Source organism: Drosophila miranda, chromosome XL (assembly GCF_003369915.1).
Source record: "Drosophila miranda strain MSH22 chromosome XL, D.miranda_PacBio2.1, whole genome shotgun sequence".
Lineage (NCBI taxonomy): Eukaryota > Metazoa > Arthropoda > Insecta > Diptera > Drosophilidae > Drosophila > Drosophila miranda.
Genome location: NC_046673.1, coordinates 819,055 through 838,767, shown reverse-complemented (window position 1 = coordinate 838,767; position 19,713 = coordinate 819,055). Strand labels below are relative to the sequence as shown.

Genomic DNA, 19,713 nt, shown 5'->3' with positions numbered 1-19,713 from the left:
AGGTCACCGACCGCTGCGCGACGCGTCTTCAACAGTCCAAACTGTAACGGAGGAGGAGCTGGAGGAGCAACAGCAGCCACAGCGGCAACAGCAGTGGGAATGGGAATTGGACTGGGAGCTGCACAAGGCCAGGCCCAACAGAATGGCAACAGTCTCTCCCCAAATTCAGGAAAGTACCGGAGTCGAAGTCCGACACCGCAGCTTAAATTCATCAACGGTATCCAAAGCAACGGAATCGTGGCAGTCAGTGGCTCCTCCACCACGGCCGTTGTTCCAGAGCAACAGCTGCTGGGCTCCCCTGGCCTGACCAGGCGCTCCATGTCACCAAGTCCCCGGCGGCTGATCGACATGCGGAAGAAGCAGAGCTCCCTGGACTCATACAGCAGCGGACCTAAGTCGCTGCCAGGCGGCTGCAGCTGCTCCCTGGAGGATTCCGGCTTGGGAGGGGGGGCGGTGACTGCCCCTTCATCTGGAGGAGTGCTTGGCGGGGGACAGTCCGTCCCGGAGCAGGGCAACTCAAGCAAGTTTGAGAATATCAGCGACAACGGAAGCGAGATCAGCGACGAAGGCTACCGAAGCCTGGGGGTAAACCAGTCGAGTGCCCAGAAGCGCGAGTCCCTGCACAGTCAGGCCTCGATGGAAGACGCTGAAACCAATGGTGAGTCCACAACCGCTCCTTCCTTGATTCCCCTCTAAGCTACGAATTCCCTTCCGCAGCGCGTCTCGATCAGACGTCCAGCGACTCACAGATCTCGCCTTCGGAAGAGCCCCCGGAGAAGGCGGCTACGGATATACTAGAGGAAGAGGACCTCAATGGGCAGGAGCTTGACGCGGATGCGGACGTGGACGTGGAGCAAGACTACTCTGTGTGCGATGGCCCCCAGTCGCTGCCGGCCATCCTCCGTCTGCCGACGATGGCGGACAAGTTCGAGCAGTCGGGTGTATTCATCACCGACGATGAGATTACCGTGGACATGGCCAAGAGCCCGCCCTCCCCCAAGCTGGAGATCCAGCAGACCCCGGCGCTGCTCAGTAAAATTCCCCGCTCACCTTTGGCTCAGCGCCGGCGCAGCATCGACAACAGCACCTGCGGCGGCGCCGGCGGCAGCCTCCAGGATCTGAGCTTCCGCTCCTCCGCCGGACCACCCATCGGCTTCAGCCGCAAGCAGCCCGTGTACCGCTCCATGCGCAGCCGCACCACGGTGGCGTCCACGCCCACGACCGTGCCTTCGCCACGCGCCTCTCGGCAGGCCTCGCATCTACCAACGGTACGGGATGTGACCAACACATGGAGCGGACGCACTACAGCTGCCCCCAACAGCTGCAAGAGACGGCCACAGTGCACTCCAGAAAGCTTTGTGGCCCCAGCTCCGTTTGAGCGGTGCGGTAAGGGGCGATCGTCCCAGATCCTCTACGACAGCAATGGGAGGAGGGTGCGCGGCGGATGCACTAGCTCCCTGACCACGTCGCCAGTAAAGAACCATGCCTCGTCCCCGCTGGCGCAGCAGCTGCTCGAGGCGGCCAGCAGTGCCAAGAACGATGCCCAGATCCTCGAGAAGATGAAGACTCTCCTCTCCCGATATGCGGCCAGCAATCAAACCAGTTCTGGGACAGTAGTAGTAGCCGGAGTCGTAGCCGCAGTGGGAGCTGTGAAAACCAGTTCCAATGGCAAGAAGACGCCCATGTACGAGGACTTTACCACAGCGTGGGTTCACAGCAACGGCAACCTGGAGCGCTCCGAGAGCTGCTCGCCCCCGGCCAAGGCTCGTTCCAAGCGGAGCTCCGCCGCCAGCTCGTGCGAGAGCAATCACTCCACCACTGTGGAGGGAGCGGGAGCGGGAGCGGGAGCGGGAGCTGTAGCAGCCAGCGTGGTCTCGCCCAGACGGGAGCGCGGCATGTCCAAAATCCCGGCTCCGGTGCGCCATCATACAGAGCTTTACTAGCGCCCGACGACGCAAAGCGTCCGCGCCCGTTCAATCGCCTCCAGCGCCAGCGCCAAGGTCCGACTGCTTCCGAGCGTTTTCTAAAAACCTCCCAAACAATAACCAGGCGATATGATGCGAAGCAGTATAGTGGCGTGGGATGGAAAAGAAAAGAAAATGAAATGAAAGAAAGGATTGGGTTGGGTTTGGGGTTAGTAGATAAATTAGGTTAAAGCCAAGCTGGAATTGTCGCTGCTGCTGTGCGTGTGTGTGTTTTTGTGGGTGCAGAGCAGAGTAGAGGATGGGAGTGAAACGGAAATCAGAACAGGAACCTAATCTGCGAAATCAGAATTTGGGATGGTCGGAGGGCTCCATGTTCCGCTCGGGAATACTAACCCAAAGTGAAATCAATTTGCAGGCCATAGAATACATAGAGTTTCCAAGCTACGATCAGGATAAGAATCAGAATAAATCAATTATAGGGCAAAACTTACTGCATCATTTACAGGCTGGGCACAATGTTTACACCCGGCCCATTTTCAAATCGAGCCACAGAGCCCCAAATCAGCAAAGCTATCCCCATATTCCTTATAATACACACTCTCTTCTACGTATATATACATACATATATAGTATGTACATATACTCGTACGCAACATACTCGTATGTTGCATTCTAAAGCCCTATAATCCTTGAACTCTAATCAGACACCTATAAACTTTCTCTCTCTCTATCTATCTCTCTTTATGTCTTTATCTTTCTGTATGAATCGGATTCGATCTGTGCTGAAATGGGATCTAAAATATATGCGTACAACAATTAATACAAAGAAAATACAAGACTCGAGTAAAGTTTTAAAAAAAATGTTGGTCTAGAAATAGCAGGAACTTTTAAAAATATCCAAAAACAAACATAAAAGCAGCAAATTGTATCGAATATATCTACAGAGCAAATGCAAATACCATATAGAGAACGCATACATAGTTTTCTAGAAATTTTTAAAGGAGGTATCGATCCAAAAAGGAGCAGGCAATTCAATCTTCTAACTCGTAGATTCGTAGGGACACAAAAAGCAACATCTATTTTTATACGCTAGCAGAGGATCTTGTGATCCTCAGATCGATAGATCATTGTGTGAGTGTTGTGGCAAGCCGAAATTTTTTGGAAAACTCAACTTTTACAGAATAAATTCACATAATTACATATAGACACACATTCACATGCGGATGCAGGTCCGACATAAAAAACGTGGACCTTTGGCCTGTCGAACACACAGAAAACTCTTCCACACCACACCAAACCACACCAGACCACACCACAAACACGCACACCTGTACATTGCGTTTCAAGAATTTACGGTACTTGCTTAGTCTTCTTAACTAAAACTTCTTAACTTAATCCTTCCGGAAATTTGTTTAGCAGAGATCGGCACATTCTTTCATATTTGAAACGCTTTGTATCTACACACATGCACATGCACACTCGCATAGATATGCATGCATACATAGATACAAACCAAAACTTAACAAACGGTCACAAAATGTACATATGTACAATGACAACTAAATCTGTAGCTTTCATGGAAGGGAAGAGAGTATCGGAGAGCGGATAAAGATAAGGATACGATTTGGAAGGATAGCATAATTTTCAGACCCCCAGGAATTATATCAAACAAAACACATACATACATATGCACATGATTTTTGTTTTTGTTTTAGCTATAGCAAAGTTGACTTGTAGCTTACAACATTGTACCTATGACATTAACAATATAGATTTTAATTGTGTTTGTCTATTACCCACATATGTATCTACTTGTTGTATAGTTCGTATGTACTCGGATAATCGGCCTTAACATTCACTCAAAATTGGTTTGTTTTCCATTGTCCCCGTTTGGCTTATGATGCGTTCTTCAGCTTTGTAATGGACACCAAATTAATTTGAAAGCATTGATACTAATTCACGTACTATAGGATCTAGGGGCGCGCGATAGCGCGAGCAGCGAATCACTACCAAACTAATGAGTAATCTTTTAACAAAGAGCAAACTAACAATTTAATTGTTTCAACACTCACACACCATACACACATAACAAATAGAGATTTGGCTGATCGATCCCCGGGTGTACAAGTAATTATAGAAGAGAATGTGGCAATCTGGTGGGAGGAAGGGAGGCAAATGCACCCCGGGGCGTTTGGGCATTATTTTGGGCAAGAGCCCTATACTATATGTATGTATGTACATACGAGTATATTTACTATAATGATATATCCCAGAACATATAAAATGTATTTAAAATACAGTTAACGTGTAATTATCAATTCATTTCGAAAGCAAACTAACTATTACAAATGGAATAGATTAGACCACGAGAGTATACTCTAGCGAACAGCAGCATAATAGATTTTAAACACAAGAATTTAATTAATAAACGCCTATATACAATTATATAAACCAACAGCCAAGCCAAGTCTTTCACTCCAAATGCACAGCGCAATTCCTGAACTTAATTCCCACTCTGGTACTTTATTTATCCTCAAATTGTAAGTATAAGAATGTACATACTATTATGCATCTGCGAAAAGTAGTGCCCTCTATATATACTCTATGTATGTACATATCAAAGTCGCACTTGCAGCAGTTCGAAAATATAGTATATATGCAATTTATTGGAGTTCGAACCGGGAGTGGAGCAGAGTCTTGCGGAACAATGGACAAACGACAGGTTTGGATGCAGACTTAAAGGTCGCCGAATGCGTCGAGGCCTCCGCCAATCTCCTTGCCCATGCGCGACTTTTCCTGACTCTCGGTCCAGGCCTTGGCAATCATCTGCTTGGTCTTGGAGTCACCGTCGTTATACATTTTTTTCATGATGTTGACCAACGCTGACTCCGGATTCTCGGTGTCCTTGCTCATTTCAGTATCTTGCTTCTGCTTAAGGCGCTTCTGAATAGAGGTGAGCACATCCCAGTTTACGCCCTCCTCGGCTTTCTTCAGATAGATGGCTACCATGTCGGTCTTGATCTTGCGATAGCTCTTATCTACATCTATCGCGTGCAGCAGATTGTTCACGGACAGACCAAAGTCTTTACCGCTAAGGTCGCACACATGGAGCTGCAGCGAGGTCTCGGTGTAGTTGACAGTGACGGACTCTTCGGTGCAGCCCTGTACGCCATTCAGTGTGATGAAGAGTTTGACAAATTTGGCACTCTGGTCCCACCCGTAGTCAGTGAGCTCATGCAGATATCTTTGGGGGAGGAGAGAAATCAGCAGTAGAAATAGCTTGTCTCAAATTGAGTCCTACCTTTTAGCATCGCTTGAACTAGACGACTGGCGCTCTGCGGCGAGGCGTGCCTTCATCTCCAGGTTGACAATCTCGCGCTCCGCCTCTGCCTTTCCTGTAGTGAGAACACCTTTGATGCGGGCGCTTTTCGTCTGTTCCAGCAAAGCAGCAAATTCGGCTACATCGGACTTAAGCTATTTTTACGGGTAAAACCGAATGAGAGATAATTTTACTCGGAAAACAGATGATGACTAAAGATTTATTTACCTGTTCCATCGACATCGCACAATTTTTTTGATATTGCTTTACTTAAGAATAATTTTAAATTTTTTCGGAAATTTCGAGTAAATTTACTGACGCCGGCGCCGTCTTGTTTAGAATGTACTATAAAATGACAAAAGCCTCATAAAGCACATTGGCTCTCATCGATTAATATCGTTTGTATTCGTTTATATCGATTGAGGCAGAGATATTTTTAGTATATTCAGTTTTAGAAAAGTTGGCAGCTCTCCGTCTTATACTAAAGTAACGGCACTCTTCCAGTTGTGCCAATACTAAGTGTATGTCGCGTTAATAAAAAGGTTAAATTGTGTTCACATTGTGGTTTTTGTAAAATATGAGCCTGGAAGACGAGAGCTTTCCCGCCGACGAGCTGTTCGAACAGCTTAACAGTGCGAGCATAGGTGCTTCACGCCAGTTCAAGAGCCAATTTGGCGAACACGATCAGCCAGAGGCATTTGAGCGCAATCCCGCGCCATTTTTAACCAGCGATTGCTCTGATGAGAGTTCGTTCATCGATGCCGCCAACAAGAGCGCCAAGACCTGTGTCAGTGACCCGGTGGGCCTTGACCAGTGTGAAGAAGAGGAAGAGGTAGAAAAAGGTAAGCAATCACATTCCTAATCACCTAGCGTTCCCACTTATCGTTGAGGTTAATGCAGATTTTGAGGATTCTGCCCTAGCGAACGGTAATTCCGAACTTCAGATAAAAAGCGCCCGGAGCAGCAAGTCTGTCTCCTACCAGGACATTCACTCGGCGCACACAAAACGGCGCTACAAACACGTGACTAGCAAAGTGGCAAAGTACATAGCGGATATCCATGCCCAGGACCAACAGCGTCGCAATGCGACCAAGAAGTTCCAGCGCCACAGCTCCATGCCGGAGTATTTGACGCCCACAGCCAGAGAGCGCGGAGCCCACTTCAGTGTAGACGAGCTGCACAATCTGGACGAGTCTCTGGATAACAGCACTGCGGGAAACATAACTGATGCCAAAACCCCCAACGGCAGCTACGAGCGCCTGCTCAGCGAGAATGAGCGCCTGCAGAATGACAAAGAGGACCTGAAGTCCTACAGCGACTATCTGCAGACCAAGCTGGACGAGAAGGCAATGGAGAACATGCAGCTGCGGCGAAACTTTGACGTCTTGCGCACCGATCTGACCGACTGCAAAGAGAAGTTGAAACGCAATCAAAGTTACTCGCTTCGTTCCCTCAACTTCTGTCCGCCCGCGAGCGTCCCTAAGGCCACACAAACCGGCCACGAATTACTCTCCCATGCCCCGAACATATCTCGACTATCGAACATGGTCGCCATTGCAGATAGCGGAACGCCGCTTCCCGGCTCCAATACGAACAATCTCACCTACGATAGCAGTGCCGGTTCCATTGAGGTGGCCCTGCTGAGCGTGGCACCCGCCGCCCGCCAGCCCAATGCCGGAAAACCGAAGAAAAACATCCAGCCGCTCTCGCTGGACTTCAGCAACGACAGCACCCAAGCAGAGCCTAATGGAAATGGTGCGTACTCTCGAAATGCATTCCAACCTTTCTATTTTGTCTCTTAACTCTTCCTGCCAGGCACCGCCTCCACTGGCCTTTCATCCTCCCGAGCCATCACCTCCAGACGGGGCGCGGCCCCCAACAACTCTGAGAGCAGTCACCCAAGCAGCAACGACTCTGCCATCGAGGTTGAAGCCCTCGATTTGCGCTCACCGTACCATCGCCAGCCCCAAGGCAGCATCTACCCGCCGATGCAAGATTGGGGTCACAGTGACGGCATCTATTTTTTCGACAAGCGCAACAGCCGCGTCATCGAAGTGAGGTCTATTAATGTAAGTCAAAGTTCCAATCCAGAGCAAAATTCCGGAACAAGTGAGACCAACCTTTTGAACCAGTCCCACGTGCAGTTCAGGCACAAGAGAACTTCGATGGGCACTCGCATGCTACGCCTTCTTGGGCCTTGTGTCCGCTGCACAGACACGAACCAATCGGTCAACGCCAGCAGTGCCACCTACACCATTGGCATGCCATTGCTACGCGAGGAATACAGCGGTCGACACACCGACCGCTGATCTATATACATATATACTAAATTATGTGTCGATCACTAAAAATTTGTCTGGCTTTCGTTTTAATTATTGTATCAAAATTTATTATTTTATTTTGCGTTAAGTATGGTATCCTTAATGTACCCCTCGAGAGTCTCCTGTCATCTATAATATGTGTGTGTATGTATGTAATCCAAGTTAAAACCCCAGGCTAAATATATGTGTATTTTTGAATATTTTTAAAGATATTTACTACGAGTTGGTAGTCCAGAATAATCGATAACATCATCAGCTGGCGCGCCTGGCATTTATCGATAACCGATAAGTGCGAAATGCAAAGGCAAGCGAATTCTGCTCGGGGTCGTCGTAGAAAATACGTAAAAACGAAAGTCAGACGAGCCTCCTACGCTGCGCAAATTAATTAGATAATACGCAAAGTGTGGTAGATGTTTTCAGTCTTTCAATCGCAGAAAATCGGCCAAAACCAAACGCTACCAAGTCGCGGGCGAGGCGCCACCGCTGAAGAAGACTGAGCAGTGAAGGGCGGCCCAGGCGGCAGCCCAAGCTGGGGACGGCGGCGACAACAATAGGAAGTTGAAACAGAACCAAATCCCGAGACTAGACAAGTAAGTAGGCGTTGGAAAATTTTACCGCACGGCAGGCAGCCCGAGGTACGTCAGTTGCAGTTGAAGCACTCGACAATTCTCGACAACAAAAATTTTCAGTATATAAATATCTAGAGCACAACAGAGATCGTTCTCTCGACAATTCTTGGGAAAACGGTAGCTCTGGACGTCGCAATCACGAACGCACACACACGCGTCAAACAAACGCTCACGCTCGCAGGGAGTCGTTCTGAAAAAGCTCGTCTCATTTCGCCCCATGGACCAAGCCGATGAACAGAAACAGCAACAGTCCACTATTGCCACAATAAAATACTCCCAGCCCAGCTCCAGACCTATCAGTTGAACCCTGCAATGGCGGAGCGCTTCATCAACGAGCCGATGGCTGTGCACCAGCAGCATGCCCAGCACAACCGCAAATCAAAGCATAACACAATCCAGTTTTATACTGGTAACAGTCCCCTTCTCCTCGTTAGCGGTGGCGTTGGTATTCACGCCAGGCAAGCGACTCGCCTGGACACGCCGGCCAGAGTCAGAAACCCAGTGACAAAGCTGCAGAAGCAGCTCAGCCACAGCACCAACGGTAATGATAGCGGGCTAGCCGTGGGTTCTGTCCATAGCCAGCCCCTTGTAAAACCCACTGTGGAGCAAAACGGAGCGCCCATTGTGGAGCAGCAGTTGCCGTCTGCAGAGGCAGCAGGAGCAGTAGTGGGAGCCGTAGATGCCGCAGAAGCCGCACCACCATCAGGAACGGAACTCGATATAGCCACAGGAGCCAGATTGATGAAGCTGCGTAACAAAAGCGAAGGTATGTACGACGAAGCTACCTCTTTGCCAGCATTTTTGTGGGATTGCGAAGGAAGAGTTTAGTGCGCATTTCCGAATCTATTGCGTGCGGTGCGTTTTCAACGTGCGAATGGGTAGCACCTGTAGAATGTGTGTAGCTCTTGATTAAAAACCCCTACTCTTATTTCTCCCTCCCCCACAGATGCCATCACTGACTTGCTAACGCGCATCCCGGACGTGGGCCATCTGTTTGACGTACAGAGCCGGATAGGCAACGGCACCTTTAGCACCGTACTGCTGGCCACGCTCAAGCGAGAGGCGAATCTTCCGGAGAGCATGCGGCGCAAGTTCGCCATCAAGCACCACATACCCACCAGCCATCCCGACCGGATTATGAAGGAGCTCCAGTGCATGACCAAAATGGGGTAGGTTCCAACAGAGTCGCCACCCCGCCACAAACACCCAACACCGACGTAGTATCCACATACGTAGAGATATATGTATACCCGTAGCGTGGCTCTGCCACACAGTGGTGTGGTGGGTTTGTGTTCGTTTTCGTCCTCGTTTGCGTCAGAAGTCGCTAACGTATCTGACGTCAGCCGGTAACCGGCAGCCGCCGCTTCGCTATCTACGAACGAACAGACGAACAAACGCACGAACGAGCCAGCGATGAAACGAAAGAACGTTTATTGCACTTGCACTTGCACACACCATTCACGTGCTCATTTACAGTTTAAGTGCTGTCACTCTGTGTCTGTCTGTCTATCCGCCCTCGCCTCAGCGGTTTCTCTCGCTCTAATGACGATTGGGTCGTGCTAGTGTCAAAAAATTATGAATCAAATAAATTGATGGACACATTTGCATATCCTCGGCTTTAAACAGCCGCTTATCGATTCAATAACTGCGAGCAGCAGCAGCAGTTGCTTTGAGATTAGATTAGACACAACGTTTCGATGGCTGTTAGCCGACACATACCCAATCCGTTCCATACCACTTTAAACCGCCTGGCGCAAGAGTATCTCGCTAACGGCTGGTCGGGTAAGCTGACCCAATATACCAATACCGCTCATTGAGAGCGCACTAGTTGAGAGTGTGGACAAGAGAGAGAGTGGTCGCGTGGGTGAACAGCAGAGATGACGTTGAGATGACTCCAACCGCAGTCCGGCCGCATACATATACTTGTACATACTTGCATGACATTAGCCGGCTGCCTCCTCATTTTCCTCTCGAAGCAGACGACCCTCGGCGATTTTTGTCTATTCAAGCAATTTGCGCAAGTTCCGTAGCCCAATTGCGTCACATCGACGATAATTATGACCAGTCATGCCGATTGCTCGCGTATTCTCATCGCTCATCGCTGTGTGACGTCGACACGCTATCACAGACTGGCACGCTGAGAGGAGTCGGGGAGAGTGTTTGTTTGGTTGTGTGTGGGCGGTTTTTTTTTGTTATGTGCATGCAAACAGATCCAGATCAAAGGGTCCTAGGGTGCTAGATCTATAGATTGGATAGCCCCTAATCTACTGTTATCTCCCTCTTTTTCATTGACAGCGGAATGGACAACGTCGTCGGAATCCACTGTTGCATGCGATGTGACGCCTCAGCCGCCTTCGTGATGCCATACATGCCGCACGACCGATTCCATGACTTCTACACCAAAATGGACGTGTCAGAGATTCGGCTGTACATGCGCAACCTGCTGGTGGCCCTGCGCCACGTCCACAAATTCAACGTCATCCACCGGGATGTAAAGCCCAGCAACTTCCTGTACAACCGGCGTCGCCGCGAGTTTCTTCTAGTGGACTTTGGGCTGGCCCAACATGTCAATCCTCCGGTCTCGGCCCCGGGCACGGCCGTAGGACAGCAGGAGCAGCGCAGCCGCCACACTGGAGGGGCTGGTGGTCCGCACAGCAAGCGCTTCAGAGACAGGGAGACGGAGGCACTGCAGACAACAGTTGCTGCTGCTATAGCGGTGGCCGCAGCCGATGCCGGCCTGGGGGGAGCAGTTAAGCGCATGCGGCTGAACGAGGAGGGCGGCTGGAGCAAGATGCCGCTTAAGCCGGTCAACGAGATTGCCCATGCCCAGAATGAGTCGAAAGAGGTTGTCCCTCAGGCATCAGAGACACAGCTTTCCACTCAGAACATCCACCAGCAACAACAGCACATGCAACCGGACCAGACTACAAGTACGGGCACAGGCACCGCAAGCACAGGCAGCAAGTACAACACAAACCGAAGCGCCACTGGATCCACAAACAGTGCCAAGTGCTTCTGCTTCGCCAACCCGTCGGTGTGCCTCAACTGTCTTATGAAGAAGGAGGTGCACGCCTCGCGGGCTGGCACTCCTGGCTACCGTCCACCCGAGGTGCTGCTCAAGTATGCGGACCAGACCACGGCCGTGGATGTGTGGTCCGTCGGCGTAATCTTTCTCTCGCTCATGTCATCGGTTTATCCGTTTTTCAAGGCACCCAACGACTACATAGCCCTGGCTGAGATAGTCACCATCTTCGGAGACCAGGAAATACGCAAGACGGCCTTGGCCCTGGAACGCATGGTCACCCTCAGCCAGCGTTCCCGTCCGCTTAACCTACGCAAACTCTGCCTGCGGTTCCGCAACCGAGCCATCTTCAGCGATGCAAAGATGCTGAAGAAGTACGAGGCACCCGACGGTCAGTGCGAGGTCTGCAAGAACTGTGACCAGTACTTTTTCAACTGCCTGTGTGAGGAGAGTGATTATGTGACCGAACCGCTGGAGCCTTACGAGGTCTTCCCCGCCTCCGCCTACGACCTGCTGGAGCGCCTTCTCGAGGTCAATCCGCACAAGCGCATCACCGCCGCCGAGGCCCTGCAGCATTCTTTCTTCAACTGTCTGGGCCAAAGCCAGTGCACACAGTCGGGTGGTGATGAGCAAGTCGCCAACACGCCCCGCAAGGGCCGCACCGCTTCCACTAGGCAGATGACGCGTCGCCGTTTTGCCAATAAAGCCGTCTCAATGGGAATACAGCCGCTGCAGCAGCTGGAGATAGAGCAGCAGCTGCTGTATCCCGCCAAATTGGAGGAGCTCCAGACGGTGCTCAATAAGCTATAAAGCTAGTCGTTCCCTGCACATTGTATATAGACTATACATCTCTTTCAAATCACCATACAATATCTGTACATACACCAACCATCTCAGCTTGTTCGCTGTCCAGGGCGCGCATCTAGAACAAGCACCTCAGCCCCACATCCGCCGCCCCCGGCCACATATACTTACCTCAAATTTGCTTCTCATTTAAATTTGATGAGTTTATCGTCCATCATATACTCAAAAAAATGAAACCAAAAAGAAAGTATGCATACTATACATGTATATTTATAGCAGTGTTAACCATGAAAAATAGGAGAAAAAAAATACCAAAAATTGAAAAGGATAAGAGAGAAAAGTGAAAAATACTGTAAAGGAATACAATAAATATAATATGAAGTTTATTTTATACATATGTATATGTAGTAGCAGAACCTTTGCATCACCCGTGATCACCTATAGTCTGCAATCTCCTCTTCTTGATGCTCACGCACTCACCATTCGGATGGAACTCTGTTCTATTACGTGTACATACATATGTATATGTAAATTTGGTTCATAGTTCGAATAGTTATAAATTACCCATCTATGTACATATGTATATCGAAACGACTTATAAACGGAGCTACATGCATACATATATGCAGAAGAGAATATATTTATACGATGCGATTGTACCGCTCAAAATGTAACAACAATTTAATCCAATCCCAGTTGGGTTGTATTTAATATCTCGTCTCAACGGGTTCATATTTATTACATTTTATCAATAGCTTAGGTTTGCTAAGTTTCCATCTTTTCGGGTCTGCTGCGCGTCGCCCTGGCCGGATTTGTGGCTGGTGTCGAATCGGTGTCTGTCGTTTTCACTTTCTCCTCAACTTTGATGCGTTTTCCGGCGATGACTTCCTCCTTTGTGGGCTGTGTTTCTATGCCCCGCTTCTTGGCCTTCTGAAAGCTGCCGCGACCTGCGGCACGCTCAGATTCCTCTATGCTATACGGTTCTATTTCAAGGGCCTTGAGGCGCCGCTTGTGAACTTTGGTGCGAAAATGTCCCTGCATGGCTGTGTCGTCAATGAAGTACTTGGCGCAGTGCACACAGTAGAACTGGGCAAAGCCTGGCTTCTCCAAGTCAACGTTTTGATTGATTAGCTCGCCGCTGCGGGTGCGAAGATCGTCATCGATTTGGTCCAGATCGCGACGGCGGTTTCGCACGCGCCAGCGACGCTGCAGGTGCGTATCACCATAGTGCATCTTCTTACGCTTCGTTACCATTCCCATAATGAGGCTTTTTTATTCACTTCTTGCAGTGCGAAACAGATCTTTGCTTTGTCTTCGTTCTGGACTGCACGTGTTTTTGTTATTGCCTGCTCGTATGAACAATAACAGATGCTAGGGGTGAACTAAAAAGTGCGAAAGGCCCGTAAAAGTATTAGAACAATTATGATATAAGATAACGACTTAATGTGTATGTTATTCGCACCTGCTGGCGAATAAACGTTTTCTCTAAATTACTACGCAAAAATATTCGACCGCTACTTGCTGGCGATGAAAGGAGCACGATAACGCTGGTATATCGATAGATCGATGCAGCGGTTTGGTCACACTGCGATTGCAGCTGTTTTATATATTAATTTATTTTAAATTCACTATACCACCAAAAAATAATCTTTTTGAAGATGCACCTAAACAAAATTGGCAATTACTTTTCAATTGTGTTTTGCTGCAGCATTCATTTATCATCCCATTGCAGATCTTTGTGTGTCATTTTTTAGTGCCACTTTGTGCAGTAAGTATCGCGGTTTTGAATAATAAAACACATGTTCGCAATTTATTCATCAACAATCGTACGAACAAGTTGTCTGCGGGCGGACGTCGTGCGCAGATTGTTTTATCAAAACGGCAAATACAAGTAAGCCATTACAGTAGGATAAAAAAAAGAGCTGGACAATTGCAGCAGCTTGATTATGTGCAAGCAATTCTTGATCCATCGATACGCACACAAAGGCAGTGTATCTTACACGCAAATATTTATGTGATTAAATAACACAAATGTGAGCCTGTATTCGTGGAAATAGCTCGCGTTTTTGTAATAATTATCGTAACTAAATGGATGTTGTCGCAGGGTGCTAACGGGGGCGTTGTCATCTAGTGGAAATCGCGATGCTGCCGAACCAATTTCTGTGATGGCTGCTATTGCCTGTGTTCCATCCAATGGAATCCAAAGCTTAGTATGTGTCCATACATACACATATTTACATTTATGTTAAACGATGAAATGATATGTGCATAGAGCTGGAAATATACTGGAACGCTGCTGCACTAGTCTCGCACGGGTCGTTGCGAGGCGGCATTGTTCTGCTCACATTTTATTGCTGACGACGGACGTAGTTTGTGGATTTTGTTAATTGTTGATATTGTTTTAGCCACACATTCCGCTGAATCGATTCATTGATGCCGGCTTTCTCGCAGAATTCGCAGCATTAAAACAACATCCCGAATTTCACACCAGCTGCTGTAAGTATAGCAACAACAACAACAGTTACAATTACACCAAAACTCTTATCGATAATCAAAGACCGAACGGAACGCTTGCATGCCGATTACGTCTATCAGTTCTGACGATCATTTTATCAGTGATTCGCCATTGAACCGTTATGCGTACAACTACACACGCATGCGTGCGCTTGTGTGTAGGGTTTCGTTTCCTCTGATTGATTTCAATTTTTGATCGCAACTCACTGTAACATAACATTCTCGCCCTCCTTCTCGTTTCCCTTTTCCCTGCTGCTCCATACGCATCGACAGAAAATAATCGCTGCAGCTGCTCTGTCTCTGCTCTTTTGCTTCTGCCTTGTCTCTGTCTCATTTTATCTTTATGCTCGATTCCATGACATTTTGTAAAGCGACTGCAACGGTACAATAGATCAAATGTGTATGTATTGTGCAGGGTTTTATGATATGGAAATAAAGTTTTTATACATATCTTCATTTGTATGTACATACATACATATGTACGATTGTAAGATTGTCTGAATCTTGCAGCATTCATTCATTTACACTGCCAGCAGCTGACGCAACGCTGATAGTACCAGGGGATGGAACTAGTTGGTAGTACAGATACATGAAAGCGAGAGTCTGCGAGGGAATGAGCAACCGGTTTCGCCCGTCTCTATCTCCGTTTGTTAAACTTATTGCAATATCTATGGAGCTGGACCCCAACAAAGTGCAGCTCTACGAATATATGTATTTCAAGTAGCCAATTATGCTTGTTCTCTTTTGGTGTGCGCTGAATTTTCCAATCCGGATACCGTCAAAGCTCCCTTTCTTTCTCTGACAGTCAATTTCCCTTTAATTTTGCGGTCTTTGTCTGGGCCAAATCGAAAGCAAACCAAACCAAACGACACAATCCAATCCAATCCAACCAGTTCGGCCAGTCAACGGACAACAGCATTCCCCAACAGATCACATACAAATAATCAAAGCAATATCAACGCTTTCAAAGCCCGCCTCCAAAGTGCAATTGTCAGTTCCATTGCGCTCCATTAAGATTTCACCAGCAAGAATCTCTATATTTCAGCTGAGATTGAAACGGGTTTTCCCCATTTGATCTCTTCTTACGCTCGTCTACAATCTAATTATAGAAGTATGAGCGAAAGAGAGAGAGGGATTTCTAAGTACGTGGCTGTCACTTCTCTGGAATCGTAATTTTCCGTGTATGTTGCATGCTGGATCTAGATCTTTTAACGATCTTCTACTCATTTCGAGATTATTAGCATGGAGCCTTGATTGGAACCGCCACTTCCTGCACGCGCGATATCAGCCAGCTTTGCGGTAAACTTACACTCCCGGCCCTGTCATCATTCCAATCAGATATCTTCCAGTGTCTGCGGTGGTCTCGGAAATTTTGATTTTCCACTGATTGCGGCAGGGCCAAGCCTTATCACAGTTTCTGCCGTTGCTTCTACTGCTGCTCTGATATGGAGGCACCACAGCCGCAGGCCTCAGATAAACAGACAGCCAAATAATTTGGTGAACCGCAATGAAAAATACTCGTAAAATAAAAAGAGTTCCGAGTCGAGAATCACTCGTCTCAACTTCTGTGTCTGTTTCTGTTCCGTGCTGCCATTTCAAGACAAGAGCATAAGCACTTCGATTCGTTGCTCGGGCGGACTGAAGAAACGGCTGGAACTGGAAGTGCCTTCCAAGCGGTGAGCAGGTATAGGATTCTCTGTCTCTCTTCATCTTCCGCTATGCGTTCGTAGGCGGGTCGGAGCAAGTTTAAGAAACTCGAGGCCAAAAGCTGGGTCACCCTGCATCTCCCGTCGGGAGGTACTTGGAGTTATGTCAGACACTTCCATTTACATTCCATTTCGCCTCGGGGGTGAATGGGAATTGGGAAAAGGAATGGGGAATGAAGGCAGTCACTAACAAAAGATTGCCTTTCTAATTGGAATTTGACTGCATGCGATTTAGGTTGGATCGACAGACACGTGTCGTGTCGAATTTTATAATGGCAAAATAATTCAGGTACGCAACTTTCTCTCACGTTCCGCAGACAATAAGCGCAGATCAACGATACTCCACAATCAGAGCCACATCAAAAATGGACCACGCCCATCACACTGCACCCAATGTTGGTAAGTACTCGGTAACTCGGCACTCGCGGGACCCAGAGATCTCCATGGTAAGGTAATCGCTTGTTCCGACAGATCATTCCCTGCACCACGACCACGCTGGCATGCACCATGATCAAAGTGGGATGGACAGCAGCATCAGCCCCACCACCACTACCACCGATTCCACGACCCACGACATGCATGCGGGACACCATCATAGTGGCGGCGGTGGAGGCACGGTCACTGGCATGGAGCACATGATGTCCATGGCGGTAAGCAACGAAAACACACATCCCGTGTTATGCCTTGACACTCTGATTGATCTCTCTCTCGATCTGCTTTGGATAGTTCCACTTTGCCTACAACGAGACGATCCTCTTCTCCTGGTGGCACATCGATACGGTCTCCGGCCTGATTGGGTCGATGATCGCCATCTTCCTACTGGCCCTGCTGTACGAGGGGCTCAAGTACTACCGCGAGTATCTGTTCTGGAAGACGTATAACCTGCTCGAGTACCGCCCGGTGACGGGTCCCCAGCGCAATCCGGAGGCGCCGCGACTTCCCTCCGCAGCGGCGGCTGCCCCATCCCCAGTGCAGTGAGTACTATCCCGGGATTGGCTTCCGTGTTCCGTTGCTCGTTCTATAAATATATTTTTTCTCTCCCGGGAATACCCCCGGGGGAGCGTTCCCCCAATGGTTTTCGCATGCTTGACCTTTGTGCCCTGCTTAGTGGCCTCTGTTCCTGTACTTGTAAATATTAATTTTAATGCTTTCTTCTTCTTTCTCGTTTTCGTTGCCGTTATCGTTACCGTTACCGTTAAACTGTTACCGTTTTGCTCCCGCTCACCGCTCTTGTGTGTACCATCCATCCGCATTCGCATCTCCATTATCCGCTCCATCTGCATCTGCATACGACCACGCGCCGCCGTTCACCATTTGTAAATTCGATCCGCAAAACACGCTCATTCCGACCGCTTTCCCATTAAACGTAATCGCTGATTGAATTGATATATTGTATTCCGAATCTGTATCTGTATCCGAACCTGCATCTGTTTACTTGATCCGCTAACCCGCATCTGAATTCGAATCCGTATGCGAATCTGTAACTGTGCCACGCTTCAATGGATCTTTTAGATACGTTGGCGAAGTTGTGCACAAGCAACCGTAAGTATCGCTGTTTCAGCCCTTTTCCAGTGCAATTCTGTAAATCTTTAATGCTACCATCTAAGTTTATTATATATCGTATTACCCAGAGCTCTGTTTTCACATTTCACGTCTGGTGCTGACTCAAACGTCTGTCCGATTGTATTGTCGATAGTCTGCACTTCATCGGAATTGCACTGATGCCTGACTGAGCGTAACTGTTTCTATCCCAGTTGATTAGGCCCGCTCGTATCGGGTGTCACTTCTGCCACAGATTGGATCAATATAAGTAGTACATATTATGTACATATGTAAAGTGCACTCAGTAGAATTCGACTGTACGATACCTCAACCAAAGCAAAAGAGGCCAACCTTAAACGTAGCCTCAACCCTAGTCTAGTGTAGGTTAGCTTAACACCGATACACAAGGACGAACTGAACCCGCTGGAAGAGCTGTTCTGTTCCGTTCTGTGCCATTCCCTTCCGTTTCGTTTTGTTTTTGTTTCTGTTTCAGTTTTCTCGTGTCATCCTGAGCTACTCTTTATACTCCTGTCCTATCCTTCCATTTTGATATATCTGGTATCTGACTACGACTATCTTTTCCATAGACCCTCGATGCTCTCGGTCAACCATCTCTACCAGACGCTGCTTCACATCCTGCAGGTGACGCTCTCCTTCTTGCTCATGCTGATCTTCATGATGTACAACGTCTGGCTCTGCCTGATGGTGGTGCTGGGCGCGGCTGTGGGCTACTTTCTCTTCTGCTGGAAGAAGTCCGTCATCGTGGATGTGACCGAGCACTGTCACTAGCAGCGGATCAGCCTGGATCGAGGCAGTCTCCGGTGTCGAACTCAGGAGGAGGAGTTGCCCGCAACCTAGTTGGATCGATGGTGCAAGGCGGGAAGGCCCGGGAGCTCACACATACCCATAAAGACACTCACGCCCTACGCCCTCTCCTGTTCTCCTGCTCCTTGCAACTACTCTTTAGGTATTAGTCGAACTTTAGCAAGAGCTTGACCCCAGCCCAGGGCTGGCCAACACATTGTTCAAAACTGCCGCACTCTTTCCCCTGGAAAGAGACAACTGTAAAATTGAATGGAAACTCAAAACTAAACTTAACATTTATTCAGCGCAAACACTTCCGAAGAGGATTTAAATAGATGTAAAGATTAAGTTGAAAATTGAAAAAAATTGAACAAACTTTACGGAACAAGAATTTAGAAAGCGAAGTGTAAAAACTGTAGCGCGAACCCAAGGCAATAATTGTTGGAGAATTCAGTCGATATTTGCTCGAAAAAAAAGCACATACACAGATATTTCATAAACTGTCCAATCGCAGGATTGGATCGCCCCCAAAACAAATATTTTTTATCAATCTTATTATACCATTTTGTATGCATATTATACTATTATGACCTTCTTATTATTTGGTAATAAAATCTATTTTTTTTTTATACAATTTTGGTTCTTTTTGGTTCGGTAACCTAAAAGACATTTTGTAAAACTATGTATGTAAAAGTATCGTTTAAAAAATATCCACAATATGAGGAGAGATGTAGATGGCTATGATTGGTTTTTGTCAAAGAGAGTGTTTCAGAGCTCTAAAGCTAGAGGAAATCCAATACCTATAAGCGCGACAGGGTGTCCTTGGCATTATTTGCGCACGAAACAATGCTCACCGACACCAAATCTACCCAAATTGTACATTCAAAGTTCAATTATGTCGTTGCGCTGCCACCAGTTCGACTAGAAAGCCAAACTAGATTGCATAATTCTCTCGTTCACTCTTAGCTTGAACTTGAAGTCTGGTGGAATAAGACCATAAACTATAAATTTATTGTACATATTAAATATCTGATTGAGCCAAATAATACCTATTCGATGACTTGGTCAATGCGCAACATTATTGAATTCAATTTTTCGCTAACTACTACGACTCCGTAATGGACCTT

At 47.7% G+C, this 19,713-nt stretch overlaps 6 protein-coding genes across 17 annotated transcripts in view; 4 read left to right on the top strand and 2 right to left on the bottom strand.

Annotated features, from left to right (window-relative positions):
• The window catches only part of LOC108152708 (GAS2-like protein pickled eggs), a 61,265-nt gene extending 56,885 nt beyond the window's left edge, over nucleotides 1–4,380 (top strand). For all 4 annotated transcript variants that reach the window (XM_017282244.2, XM_033390827.1, XM_033390830.1 and 1 more), the window contains 2 exons: nucleotides 3–658; nucleotides 718–4,380. In XM_017282244.2, coding sequence (XP_017137733.1) covers nucleotides 3–658; nucleotides 718–1,943 — 1,882 coding nt within the window. In that variant the 3' untranslated portion in view covers nucleotides 1,944–4,380. The remainder of the gene's footprint in view (nucleotides 1–2; nucleotides 659–717) is intronic.
• A 39-nt stretch (nucleotides 4,381–4,419) lies between these two features.
• LOC108152748 (calcyclin-binding protein) lies at nucleotides 4,420–5,588 on the bottom strand. Its single transcript, XM_017282306.2, has 3 exons — nucleotides 5,473–5,588; nucleotides 5,227–5,399; nucleotides 4,420–5,169 (listed from the first exon to the last, which is right to left on the bottom strand). The coding sequence occupies exons 1-3, from the start codon at nucleotides 5,485–5,487 to the stop codon at nucleotides 4,662–4,664; spliced, it is 696 nt and encodes a 231-aa protein (XP_017137795.1). The 5' UTR covers nucleotides 5,488–5,588; the 3' UTR covers nucleotides 4,420–4,661.
• A 140-nt stretch (nucleotides 5,589–5,728) lies between these two features.
• On the top strand, nucleotides 5,729–7,763 carry LOC108152741 (protein swallow). Of its 2 annotated transcripts, none has more exons than XM_033390883.1 (3): nucleotides 5,729–6,086; nucleotides 6,166–6,999; nucleotides 7,060–7,763. In XM_033390883.1, exons 1-3 carry the CDS (start codon nucleotides 5,822–5,824, stop codon nucleotides 7,551–7,553), a joined length of 1,593 nt encoding a protein of 530 aa, XP_033246774.1. In that variant the 5' UTR covers nucleotides 5,729–5,821; the 3' UTR covers nucleotides 7,554–7,763. The 2 variants fall into 2 exon arrangements, with proteins under 2 accessions (XP_033246774.1, XP_017137782.1); XM_017282293.2 differs by having other exon boundaries at nucleotides 6,145–6,999.
• Nucleotides 7,764–7,850: 87 nt separating this feature from the next.
• On the top strand, nucleotides 7,851–12,406 carry LOC108152724 (cell division cycle 7-related protein kinase). 4 transcript variants are annotated; one of them, XM_017282280.2, is made up of 4 exons: nucleotides 7,851–8,155; nucleotides 8,270–8,960; nucleotides 9,141–9,363; nucleotides 10,490–12,406. In XM_017282280.2, exons 2-4 carry the CDS (start codon nucleotides 8,507–8,509, stop codon nucleotides 12,024–12,026), a joined length of 2,214 nt encoding a protein of 737 aa, XP_017137769.1. In that variant the 5' UTR covers nucleotides 7,851–8,155; nucleotides 8,270–8,506; the 3' UTR covers nucleotides 12,027–12,406. The 4 variants fall into 4 exon arrangements, with proteins under 4 accessions (XP_017137769.1, XP_017137753.1, XP_017137762.1 ...); XM_017282264.2 differs by having other exon boundaries at nucleotides 8,255–8,960; XM_017282273.2 differs by having other exon boundaries at nucleotides 7,851–8,200; nucleotides 8,255–8,960.
• Nucleotides 12,407–12,640: 234 nt separating this feature from the next.
• Nucleotides 12,641–13,592, bottom strand: LOC108152774 (zinc finger protein 593 homolog). The gene is made up of 2 exons (XM_017282358.2): nucleotides 13,483–13,592; nucleotides 12,641–13,402 (listed from the first exon to the last, which is right to left on the bottom strand). The coding sequence occupies exon 2, from the start codon at nucleotides 13,278–13,280 to the stop codon at nucleotides 12,786–12,788; it is 495 nt and encodes a 164-aa protein (XP_017137847.1). The 5' UTR covers nucleotides 13,281–13,402; nucleotides 13,483–13,592; the 3' UTR covers nucleotides 12,641–12,785.
• A 59-nt stretch (nucleotides 13,593–13,651) lies between these two features.
• LOC108152755 (high affinity copper uptake protein 1) lies at nucleotides 13,652–19,220 on the top strand. Of its 5 annotated transcripts, none has more exons than XM_033390903.1 (7): nucleotides 13,652–13,788; nucleotides 14,426–14,516; nucleotides 16,558–16,639; nucleotides 16,712–16,890; nucleotides 16,967–17,214; nucleotides 17,753–17,782; nucleotides 18,370–19,220. In XM_033390903.1, exons 3-7 carry the CDS (start codon nucleotides 16,606–16,608, stop codon nucleotides 18,569–18,571), a joined length of 693 nt encoding a protein of 230 aa, XP_033246794.1. In that variant the 5' UTR covers nucleotides 13,652–13,788; nucleotides 14,426–14,516; nucleotides 16,558–16,605; the 3' UTR covers nucleotides 18,572–19,220. The 5 variants fall into 5 exon arrangements, with proteins under 5 accessions (XP_033246794.1, XP_033246787.1, XP_017137834.1 ...); XM_033390896.1 differs by lacking the exon at nucleotides 13,652–13,788 and adding an exon at nucleotides 13,805–13,911; XM_033390897.1 differs by lacking the exon at nucleotides 13,652–13,788 and adding an exon at nucleotides 14,058–14,230.
• Nucleotides 19,221–19,713: the final 493 nt, after the last annotated feature.